At 42.4% G+C, this 12,936-nt stretch overlaps 1 protein-coding gene across 5 annotated transcripts in view; it reads left to right on the top strand.

Annotated features, from left to right (window-relative positions):
• Window positions 1-12,936, top strand: part of LOC132402205 (rab GTPase-activating protein 1-like) — a 570,990-nt gene that overhangs the window by 444,868 nt on the left and 113,186 nt on the right. For all 5 annotated transcript variants that reach the window (XM_059984929.1, XM_059984928.1, XM_059984931.1 and 2 more), the window contains one exon: window positions 4,079-4,207. In XM_059984929.1, the coding sequence (XP_059840912.1) occupies window positions 4,079-4,207 (129 nt within the window). The remainder of the gene's footprint in view (window positions 1-4,078; window positions 4,208-12,936) is intronic.

Below are 12,936 nucleotides of genomic sequence, written 5' to 3'. Positions count from 1 at the left end.
CCTTGTCAAGTGCCTTACATGTCGCATGTTGACAACATCCACTACTTTGTCTTCATCCACTTTCCTGGTAACTTGAAAAACTCTTAAGATTGGTTATAGGTGACCAACCACATGCAAAACCATGCTGACTATCCTTAATCAGTCCATGTCTATCCAAATACTTATATATCTGGTCCCTTAGAATACCTCCCAATAACTTTCCCACAACTGATGTCATACTCAGTGGCCTATAATTTCCTGGTTTATGTTTACAGCCATTCTTAAACAGCAGAACAGCATTGGCTATCCTCCAATCCTCTGGTATCTCTCCTGTTGCGAAGGATGTTTTAAGTATCTATGCAAGGGCCCTGGCAGTTCCTACACTTGCCTCCCATAGGGTCCAAGGAAACGCATTGTCAGGTCCTAGGGATTGATCCACCCTGATATGCTGCCAGGTAGCAAACACCTCCTCCTCTGTTATCTGTGCAGGGTCCATGAAATTGTTGCCACTTTGCCTCACTTCTATAGATTCTGTATCCATCTCCTGAGAAAATACAGATGCAAAGAATTCATTTAAAATCTCCCCTATCTGTTTTGGTTTCACATATGGATTACCATTCTGGTCTTCCAAAGGACCAATTTTGTCTTGCAATCCTTTTGCTCTTAACATACCTGCAGAATCTCTTAGGATTCTCCTTTACCTTGTCTGCTAGAATAACTTCATGCCTTATTTTAGCCCTCCTGATTTCTTTCTTAAGTAACAAACACAAAATGCTGAAGGAACTCAGCAGGCTAGGCAGCATCTATGGGGAAGAGTACAGTCGACATCTTGGGCAGAGACCCTTCATCGGAACTGAAGTGTCCTGGCCTTTTAAGTGTTCCCTTGCTCTTCTTGTGCTCCATAAGCATATTATTGTTCCTACTTGTCTATAACTGCTTTCCCCTCCTTTTTTCTCTTAACCAGGGCTTCAATATCTCTTGAAAGCCAATGTTTCCTACATTTTTATCTTTATCTTTTATTCTCACAGGCACATAAAAACTTTGTACTCTCAAAATTCATTTTTGAAGACCTCCCATTTTCCAAGTATACCTTTGCCTCACTAGTTGAGTTCTCCAGTCTGTCCTGATGGAGCACTGCATTACATTTTCCCTGACCAGTAATGCCAACTTTCCTCCTTTAATCCCTCACGCTCTGTCACGTATAAAACTATGGAACCCCAGAAAATTGAGCTGCCAGCCCTGCCTTCATGTAACCAAGTCTCATCATAATTCCAGGTGTTGATCCATGCCCTGACCTCATTCGCCTTTCCTCCGACACTTATTGCATGAAATATATATGGCTCAGGACACTAGTCGCACCATACTCAACCTTTTGATTCCTGACTTTGTCTGAAGTCTTACCAACATCTATCTTCACAATGTCTCCACTAACTGTTCTGGCACTCTGGTTCCCATCCCCTGCAACTCTCGTTTAAGCCCCACTGTGCATCTTGATCAAACCTTCCCGCTAAGAGATTAATTCCTCTCCATTTCAAACCATTCCTTTTATACAGATCCCATCTTCCATGGAAGAGAGCCCAATAATCCAAAAATCTTATGACTTTCCTCCTATACCTACTCCTTAGCCACTTGTTAAACTGTATAATCTTCCTAGTACTGGCCTTATTAGCACGTGGCAAGGATAGCAATCTGAAAATCACAACCCTGTAGGCCCTGCCCTTTAACTGACCACTTAACTCCCTGAACAGAACCTCGTCACTTGTCCTACCCATGTCACTAATACCTACATGGACCATAACCTCTGCCTGTTCACTCTCCCAGAAGAATGCTGAGGATTCGATCCAAGATGACCCAGACTCCGGCACCCAGGAGACAACACACCATCTGAGAATCTCGTTCTTACCCATAGATTCCTGTCCATTCTCCTACCAACAAATCCCTTAACCCCACAGTGTGCCTCTTCTCCCCTCCCCTTCCCTTTGAAGTCACAGAGCCAGATTCAGTGCCAGAGACCCAACCACTGCGTCTTCCCTCTGTTAGGTTATGCCTCCCCCAACAGAACCCAAAGTAGCATGCACAACATGCTGGAGGAACTCAGCAGGTCGGGCAGCATCTGTGGAAATAAGCAGTCAACCTTTCAGGCTGAGACCCTTCGTCAGGACTGAAGAGGGAGGGGGCAAGGGCCCTATAAAGAAGGTGGGGGGAGGGTGGGAAGGCACTTAGACCCTCACCCCATCCTCCCATCACCACAACAGGGTTCCCCTTGTCCTTACCTACCACACCACCAGCTTCCGGATCCAGCACATTATCCTCCATACCTTCCGCCACCTTCAACAGGACCCCACCACTAAGCACATCTTTCCCTCTCTACCCCTCTCCGCTTTCCGCAGGGATCGTTCCCTCCGCGACTCCCTGGTTCACACGTCCCTCCCCACAGATCTCCCACCTGGCACTTATCCCTGCAAGCGTAAGTACTACACTTCCTCTCTTACTACCATTCAGGGTCCCAAATTGTCCTTCCAAGTGAGGCAACACTTCACTTGTGAGTCTGTTGGGGTCATCTATTGCATCTGGTGCTCCTGGTGCAGCTTCCTGTACATCGGTGAGACCAGACGCAGTTTGGGGGACTGCTTTATCGAGCATCTCCGCTCCATCCGCCACAACAGACAGGATCTCCCAGTTGCCACCCACTTAAACTCTGCTTCACATTCCCATTCGAATATGTCCATACATGGCCTCCTCTACTGCCATGATGAGGCCAAACTCAGGTTGGAGGAGCAACACCTCATATACCATCTGGGTAGTCTCCAGCCCCTTGGCATAAAGATTGAATTCTCCAACTTCCAGTAATTCCCTCCCTCTTCCTTCCCACATCCCAGTTTCACTTTCTCTTCCTCCAGCTGCCTAACACCTCTCTCATGATTCTGCCTTCTACTACACATAGTGCTTTCCCCTTACATTCCTTCTTCGCCTTTCCTGCCTAACCCCTCCCTGCTTCCCTCCCCCACCCCTTGATCTTTCCTCTTACTGGTTTTTCACCTGGCACCTACCAGCCTTCTCCTTCCCACCCTCCCCCCACCTTCTTTATAGGGCCTCTGCCCCCTCCCTCTTCAGTCCTGACGAAGGGTCTCGGCCCGAAACATTAACTGCTCGTTTCCACGGATGCTGCCCGACCTACTGAGTTCCTCCAGCGTGTTGTTTTGACCCCAGCATCTGCAGTGTACTTTGTGTTTAGTACCCAAAGTGGTATACCTGTTACTCAGGGGGATTTATTTGCAGAGGAAGTATTTGAGACAAGTACAATAACAATTTTTAAAAGACAGTTGGACCGGTGCATGGATTGGAAAGCCAAACATTAACAAATGGGCCTTGCTTTGCTGGGTCATCATTGCTGGCATAGGCCATTTGGGCCAAAGGGCCTGTTTCTGTGCTGTATAACTGTAAGAACTCTATGAAGAAGCCTTACCCGATGTTCCAGTCAGTGAGGTTAGGATAGGGGCCTAATGAATGGGCTAAACATTCACATAGAAGAGCAATTCTATATTCTTATAACTCTCTATTCTTTGTAATCATTGAATTTTTTGTGGCATGTTGCACCAACACACCACAGCAAATTCCTGATATTTGTAAATCTATATGGCAAATAAAGTTGATTCTTGATCCTTGATGTGGTAGGATTGAAGTACGTGGAGAGGCAGAGGAGCTCAAAGGAAATATTTTCAGAAGTTAGGCATGTGGGTAGTGAAGGGGAGCAACTGTGAAGGATGGAAGATCTTTAAAAGGCCAAAGATGAAAGAACATCATGATTGTGGTGGGTTGTACATGCCAGAGGAGGTTACAGATCTAGGCAGTGTAGTGAGTTGAAAGTACTAGTACTTTCAGCTTAACCACTTACAGCTGCAGGTATTTAAGATGAACATCTTGTGACTATGGTTAACGGAGGCTAGCTTAGTGGAATTATTGGTGGCATAGAGAATGGAAAGTTCCTGTCTACAGCATTGCTCTTTCCTCAATTTTGTCACAAGTTGTGCTCTGTTGGTTAACTGCTTCACATATCCCATTTCCAAGATGAAGCTCATTGTTGGTTTCACCTTCACAGACCTCAAAAGAGGACTTGCTGCAGGCTGACTTTGAAGGGGCTTTAAAGTTCTTCCGTGTCCAGTTGCCAAAGCGCTACAGAGCTGAGGAAAATGCCAGGAGATTAATGGAGCAAGCCTGCAATATAAAGGTAAGCCAACAAGTAGCTGGGGAGTGGAAAGAAGAATGTAACTGGTCAAATCTGGATTTAATGCTCAATACATGACTGACCTGCTGTGAGGACATGTTGATTGGTTCAGTAGGTGCAGTTAATCAGAAGAAATCCAGCTCAGCTTCAGATTTGTATCCAGCAGGTGTAGACACCAAAGCAATAGTTATGTCTGTCAGCTCAAAGTAGTTGAATTCAGACCTTTTACTGCAAGACTTCAGCAAAGCCTTTGACAAAGTTCCACATGGAAGGTTGGTTAAGAAGGTTCAGTCGTTAGGTATTAATGCTGGAGTAATAAAATGGATTCAACAGTGGCTAGATGGGAGATGCCAGAGAGTAGTGGTGGATAATTGTTTATCGGGATGGAGGCCAGTGACTAGCGGGGTGCCTCAGGGATCTGTTTTGGGCCCAATGTTGTTTGTAATATACATAAATGATCTGGATGATGGGGTGGTAAATTGGATTAGTAAGTATGCCGATGATACTAAGGTAGGAGGTGTTGTGGATAATGAGATGGATTTTCAAAGCTTGCAGGGAGATTTATGCCGGTTAGAAGAATGGGCTGAATGTTGGCAGATGGAGTTTAATGCTGAGAAGTGTGAGGTTCTACATTTTGGCAGGAATAATCCAAATAGAACATACAGGGTAAATGGTAGAGCATTGAGGAATGCAGAGGAACAGAGAGATCTAGGAATAACTGTGCATAGTTCCCTGAAAGTGGAGTCTCATGTAGATAGGGTGGTGAAGAGGGCTTTTGGAACGCTGGCCTTTATAAATCAAAGCATTGAGTACAGAAGTTGGGATGTAATGCTAAAGTTGTACGAGGCATTGGTAAGGCCAAATTTGGAATATTATGTGCAGTTCTGGTCACCGAATTATAGGAAAGATATCAATAAATTAGAGAGAGTGCAGAGATGATTTACTAGGATGTTACCTGGGTTTCAGCAATTAAGTTACAGAGAAAGGTTGAACAAGTTAGGTCTCTATTCATTGGAGCGTAGAAGGTTGAGGGGGGATTTGATCGAGGTATTTAAAATTTTGAGAGGGATAGATAGAGTTGACATGAACAGGCTGTTTCCATTGAGAGTAGGGGAGATTCAAACTAGAGGACATGATTTGAGAGTTAGGGGGCAGAAGTTTAAGGGAAACACGAGGGGGTATTTCTTTACTCAAAGAGTGATAGCTGTGTGGAATGAGCTTCCTGTAGAAGTAGTAGAGGCCAGTTCAGTTGTGTCATTTAAGGTAAAATTGGATAGGTATATGGACAGGAAAGGAGTGGAGGGTTATGGGCTGAGTGCGGGTAGGTGGGACTAGGTGAGATTAAGGGTTCGGCACGGACTAGGAGGGCCAAGATGGCCTATTTCCGTGCTGTGATTGTTATATGGTTATAAATGAGGAAAGCAATCTGGTCCATTGTTGCTGATCCATCTAAAATTTAAAAAATAGCTTAGCAATCATTTCTCAAGGAGCTGCTACTACTGGGGGAAAGGGGAGAAATACATATACTATATATATAATCCACACCACAGATGATAAGGCTCCCAAAATGCTCCATGGGTAAGGGTTTTCCTGGCCTGAAGTCTGTAAACTAGCTCATGGAGCTTAATTGTTGTGATAACTTAATACTGTATTTGCAGCAAACAATCTAGGGAGAGATTAGTCTTGTGTCTAGCAGGCTCTCAGTTACATCCAAGAATTTTTTTTTCATAAATAACCCGTTACATTATCAGAAATATTGTGTATTGTGTTCTGATGGGTCTCAGGTTTATTTATTACCACACCTACATCCCTCATTTTTGAGGTATGCTTATTTATTGTCTATGCTGCTGAGGCCTCCATTGGTCAGGGTCGACCATGGATATTATATCCTAGCTGTCTAGATATGCAAGCCTGGGCAGTTTAATATGGACAGCAAGCTGTTGTCTATGTAGCAAGCTTCCCCTCTCCATACATCTGGTGAACCCAAAGGAATGGCAAAGGTCGGTACAGTTTGGCACGCAGGAGTTGCCAGTCAATGTTGAACTCAATGTAGGACAGCATAAAGGACTCCAGCCCCAGATTTTCCTTGGGTTTTGCACCTGAAGCCTTCCCCATGAGTGGATATAGCCGCAAGGCAGTGGAGGTTTGAGATCAGAGTTTTCCTCCAAGATGAGCTGCCAACCATGGCTGACAAGACCCATCTGCCCAAAGCGACTGGTTTAAAGACAGCAGTAAACCACCTCTGACCCTTCTGCTGTCAGTAGAAATAGTTCTGCCAGAATTAGCAACTACACCACATATGAAGAGCAGAAGCTGGACTTGATTGTCAAAGCCTATTTGAGGTGCATGCCATTGGGAGCATTTAATAGGTAGTGGGAGCTTATCCCTATTACCACCCCTGGCTGTAACACCCTTAAGGAACCAAATAATGTATCTGCTGTTTAACTATTGTACTCTTCCTGAAGTCTCTATCCACTCTCCACCTTTCCATCGGGGATCAATCCACTCTGCACAGTTTTGGTATTGGTTTACATGTACCAAGACACAGTGAAAGATTGTCTTGTATCCTGTCCATACTTATCAACTTATTACACATTGCATTGAGGTGGTACAAAGTGAAATAATAACAATGCACAATAAAGTGTAAAGGCTGCAGGTAAGCAATAAAGTGAAAAGACACATTGAGGTAGATTGTGAGGTCAAGAGTCCTCAAAGTCTTTTCATACAAGTGGTCAGTTCCAAGAGTCTGATAACAGTAAGATAGAAGTTAACCTTGAATCTGATGGTACATGCTGTCAGACTTTTGTTGCTTTTGCCTAATGGGAGAGGGGAGAAGAGAGAATGTCCAGGATAGGTGGGGTCTTTGCTAATGCTGGCTGCTTTACTGAAGCAAAAAGAAGTGTACACAGCCTCCATAAAGGAAGCCTGGTTTCCATGATGAACCAAACTGTGTCCACAACTCTCTCCAGTTTCTTACACACATTAGAATCAGTTTTAATATCACTGGCATATGCCATGAAATTTGTTGTCTTTTGGCAGCAATATATTGCAATACATCATTTTTTAAAACTATAAATTACAATAACAAATATATATATAAATTTAAATTAAGTAAGTTACACGCACAAAATGCTGGAGGAAGTCAGAAGGCCAGGCAGCATCTATGGAAAAGAGTAAACAGTCGACGTTTGGGGCCAAGGGGTCTGCATATTTTCTCTTGTTTGTGAAATTAAGTAAGTAGTGTAAAAAGAGAGAAAATAATAATGAGGTAGTATTCATGGGTTCATTGTCCAGTCAGAAATCTGATGGTAGAGTATGCAGAGAAGATTTACAGGATGCTGCCTGGACTAGAGAGCATGTCTTAGGAAGATAGGTTCAGTGAGCTTTTCTCTTTTCTCTTTGGGATGAAAGAGCATGGTGGGGGGGGGGGGTAACTTAACAGAGGATAACAAAGCATAAACTGAGTGGATAGACAGAGACTTTTCTCAGGATAGAAATGGCTAATACAAGGAGACAAAATTATTAAATGATTGGAGGTAAGTTTAGGAGAGATGTCACAGAAAGTGGTGGACATGTGAAATGACCTGCTAGGTGTGATGGTTGAAACAGATACAGTAAGGACATTTAAAAAAACTGTTAGGCACATGGGTGATAGCAAAATATAGGGCAATGTAGGTGCGAAGGGTTAGGTTGATCTTGGAGTTAAGTTAAAAGGTTGGCACAACATTATGTGCTGTTATGTTCTAAGAAATGAGAATAAAACTGCAGCCTATATGGATCTTGCAAAGTTTCAGGTATGATCTGCTCTGGTGTTTGGAAAGGAAGAGAAAAAAGGAACATAAGCATTCATACAACACACACAAAATGCTGGTGGAACACAGCAGGGCAGACAGCATCTATAGGGAGAAGCGCTGTCGACGTTTTGGGCCGAGACCCTTCATCAGGACTGACGAAGCATTCATACAGTGCCTTTCATAGGCTTAGAATATCCCAAAGGAACTGAATGTTATTAAACGTCTGCTCTCTGGCTTCTTAGACTGGAGAACAGTAATCTAGTATTTCTACACTGATGGAGACACAACAGACTGCAGGTGCTGGTATCCTCGGCAATGCACAAGATGTGGGAGGCACTCAGCAGATCATTTTGTGGAGGGAAATATGCAGTCAATGGTTCAGGATGAAGGTCTCTGTCCAAATCCCTCCAAAGATGTTGTCTGACCAGCTGAATTCCTCTGTATTTTCTGTGTGTGTCCATTTATCTCTAACATTTTGCTGCAGTGTCCTGTGTGGTCATAGTCCACATCCCTGATGATACAACGTCTGTCTCTGTTCCCTTCTGTCTTTTCATTTTCCTGTCATAATTGTTTCTGTTTGTAATTTTCTGCCTGTGAGGTGTCAGTGGGGATGTTACACTTCTACAGTGAGGTCTTGAATCCCTTTCTTTCTCCACTTGGTAGTCTCATCAAATGACAGAACTGGGAATAGAATTTCACACCTGCTCTTGGGACAATGGGTAGGATTTTCTGCACACAGGTACCAGCCAGTTTGGGATTTCAGAGCAGGTGTTCACTATGGTAGATGTGCCAACATTTCTGATAGCTGTCAACAATATTTCTGACAGGGGGTGGACAGGTTAACAGGTATGGGTGTTGTCAATAGCCTCTGTGTGCTCCTATCAGAAACATTCGAGGTTGCCAATGCTTTCCCGGGTAAAACTTCTCCATTGCAGTGAGTAAAAGCATTTCACTCAGTGTTTTGGATGCTGCACTCACTGCTGTCTTACTTTTTTTCATATGTTAGTGTTGCATTGTATTCATTGGCCTCAAAGTGCACCTTGTTAAAAAATAACTTCCTTGTTTAGTCCCAGTGTTTCATAAATTCCTGCTTATGTTATAGAGTCTTACAGCATGGAAACAGGCTGTTCAGCCTGACTCAGCTATATTGATTGAGTTGTCAACCAAACTGGTCCCATTTCCCCTTGTTTTTGTTCACAGCCTTCTAAACTTCTATACGCATACTTATCAGATGGCTTTGAAATGTTAATGTAGCTGCCTCAACCATTATTTTTGGTAGTTCATTCCAAGTACATACATCCTTTGTGTGAAGAAACTGCTCATGATATCTATTTTAAATTTTTTGCCTCTGATCTTAAACATACACCCTGGGAAAAGGCACTGTTTTCACTGTGTCCGCCCATCATGATGGTACTATGTACCTCTATCAGGTCATCACTCCATCTCCTATAAAGTCCTAGTCTATGCAATCACTTCTTGTAGTGAAGACTCCCAAGTCCAGGCAACATCCCGGTAAATTTTATCTACACTCTCCTAGTTTAATAATATATTTCCTGTTACATTCACACTGCAGTCTGTCTCCAGCAGATTTCTTCGAACTCATCTTGGCTCACTTTCTCAGTTTCTCAAGCTCGCCAAACCACTTTCAGATGATCCAAAAGAAACCCTACCTCTTGGCAAAACATTTAGTCATCATTCCAGCTATCTTCACATCCAGTGATACATTAAGTTTTGTTTAATAAAGCTCCAGTGCTTATAATTTATAAGCTCTACTTATAAATTATTACAACTTTTAAAGCACAATAAAGATGCTAGGCTGAAACACACTTCCAGTGTCGATGATTATTTGTATCAGATGTTTTGTTATATTGTCTTGCTCTGTTAAAGTGGCCAAGTTGCTTCATTGCCTTTGATTGCTTGAGTCTTGAGTATCCTACTGTGTTTAGTTGTCTTTGTCTTATATTGCCTTCTGTGCTTATTTGCTCAGGTTTCTTTTTTTACTTCTTTCAGCTGCTGTTGCCAATAAAATGCACTTTGGTGCAATGCCTAATTTTTTTTAGCTGTGTTTAGGCTGTCTTGTTTCTTGCCGTGTATAGTTGCACATGTCTTGTGAATTTGTCCATACGCATCTTGTATTTCTGCTGTGTTATCTAACCAAATACTCCTGTGTTTAGATGGCTAATACTGGTGTTTCCTGCTGTGTCCAGCTGCCCCCATCATGTGTTTCCTGCTGTATGTCGGTGTCTGTCTTATGTTTCATGCTGTGTATGTCACTGTGTGTTCTATATGTCATAAAATCATGGACTCGTACTACATAAATGCAGGCCCTTCAGACAACCATGTCCATGCTAACTGACAAAATGCTTATTGGTACATGTTTCATGTACCCTGTTGTGTCCCATGTGCCAGAACCTCATGTTTCTTTCTGTGTTTAGAAACCTGAGTCTTGTATTTCCGTCAATGCTTAGGCATCCGAGTTACTTGTGTTTCTTCCTGTGTTTTTTGTGTGTCCGAGTCACGTGTTTCCTCCTTTGTTTAGATCAGGGATGGCCAACCTATGGCGCATGTGCCAAAAGTGGCACATTGGATGATTAGAAGTGGCACATTGCATCCCAGTGATAATAATTTAAAAAAGTAAGCCTACTCATGCAAAAAGTATTAACCAAAAACTGATCTGTGGAAGAAAATCTATAACAGGAATTCAAGTAGCTTAGAGCTAGAAATGGGTTTTACAGAATAAATCTAAAACTTAGCAATTATTTTAGCGATTTTATTATTTTGTGCACATCTTTTGGCGAATGTTATCTTCTTTCACATTAATCTGTTTTCAATTTTTAAAAAATATTCAAGGAGTCAAACTCGGAAAGAAGGACTTTTGTTTGCAGTCGTTCTATAACTGTTCAGTACAGGTTTGATACTTGTTTGATCCTGAGGTGCCAGACGTCTGCACCAGTAGTGTGTCGCAGGTTTTTGCCAGTTAGTTTACAATTGACACTCGTGCACTACGGAGTTGTGCTTCGTTTGTCCTTTGCGAACATTTGCAGTTTTGTACTTTTTTGAAAATTAAGCCTTGTTTTTACATTCAGTTACCCATCACAGTGCAAAAGAAAGTGAGCAAAAGAAAAGCAGAACGTGATAGTAAGTGTGAATTCAATGAACAGTGGAAAAATGAGTCCTTATTTATAGCGAGTCTGTCAGGAAAACAGTTGTGCATTGTTTGTGAAAATACTTTCTCACATAATAGAAGACATGACCTTAATAGACACTATAAAACAACAACATCAGACTGAAATAGAAGGAAAACTGAAGCTAGTGCTTGAGTCTGAGTTATGGAAAGAATATGTGATTAAGAAAAAGGAAAAAATCAAAAGAAGACAAAATATATTTGTTAAAAGTCTCATTAAGGGAAGTAATGTTTATCTTGTTTATATTAAATTAATATATCATGTAAAAATGCTAAATTTGTCTATATTAACATATTTTTACAAGAATTGAATGGGGGTACAAGAGTTGTATGGGACATCTGAACTTGTGCGTGAAAAAATTGACTCATGGAATATAAAAGGTTGGCCACCCTGATTTAGATAATCTAATTATGTATTTCTTCTTGTGTTGTGGTGCCGGAGGTATTTTGTTTTAATGTGTGAGTCCTGTGTTCCTACTTGTGTTTAGCTGCCCAAGTCTCATTAGGTGCCTGCATCTTGAGTTCTTTTGCTGTTTTGGAGCCCAGACCTCTCATTTTCTGCTTCATTTGCAAGTCCAAAATCAAAAAGTTGGGCATTGAAATAAAAACAAGGTGCTGGAAATGCTGAGTAGAACCAGGCACTATTTGTAGAGAAGAGCAGTTATCATCTGTAACCGGGTCAGGTCACAGAACTCTCGGTGGGTGAGCATCTGGGGGACAGTGACCACCATTCCCTGGCCTTTAGCATTATCATAGAAAAGGATAAAATCAGACAGGACAGGAAAATGTTTAACTGGGGAAGGGAAAATTATGTGGCTATAAGGCTAGAACTTGCAGGTGTGCATTGGGATGATGTTTTTGCAGGGAAATGTACTTTGGACATGTGGTTGATGTTTAGGGATCTCTTGCAGGATGTTGGGGATAAATTTGTCCTGGTGAGGAAGATAAAGAATGGTAGAGTGAAGGAACCATGGGTGACAAGTGAGGTGGAGAATCTAGTCAGATGGAAGAAGGCAGCACATGTAAGGTTTAGGAAGCAAGGATCAGATGAGTCTATTGAGGAATATAGGGTAGCAAGAAAGGAGCTTAAGAAGGGGCTGAGGAGAGCAAGAAGGGGGCATGAGAAGGCCTTGGTGAGTAGGGTAAAGGAAAACCCCAAGGCATTCTTCAATTATGTGAAGAACAAAAGGTTGACAGGAGTGAAGATAGGACCGATTAGAGATAAAGGTGGGAAGATGTGCCTGGAGGCAGGCAAGTGAGCGAGGTCCTCAATGAATACTTCTCTTTGGTATTCACCAATGAGAGGGAACTTAATGACGTTGAGGGCAATATGAGTGAGGTTGATGTTCTGGAGCATGTTGATATTAAGGTAGAAGAGTTGTTGGAGTTTTTAAAATACATTAGGACAGGTAAGTCCCCAGGGCTTGACGGAATATTCCTCAGGCTGCTCCACGAGGCGAAGGAAGAGATTGCTGAGCCTCTGGCTAGGATCTTTATGTCCTTGTTGTCCACAGGAATGGTACCACAGGATTGGAGGGAGGTGAATGTTGTCCCCTTGTTCAAAAAAGGTAGTAATGGTAATCCAGGTAATTATAGACCAGTGACCAATTATAGACCAGACCTTACATCTGTGGTTGGAAAGCTGTTGGAAAAAATTTTTAGACACAGAATCTATGGGCATTTAGGGAATCATGGACTGATCAGAGACCGTCAGCATGGCTTTGTGAAGGGCAGATCATGTCTAACAAGCCTGA

Source organism: Hypanus sabinus, chromosome 11, assembly GCF_030144855.1.
Source record: "Hypanus sabinus isolate sHypSab1 chromosome 11, sHypSab1.hap1, whole genome shotgun sequence".
Lineage (NCBI taxonomy): Eukaryota > Metazoa > Chordata > Chondrichthyes > Myliobatiformes > Dasyatidae > Hypanus > Hypanus sabinus.
Note: the sequence above shows the minus strand (reverse complement) of the source record. Positions and strands in the feature narration are given on the sequence as shown.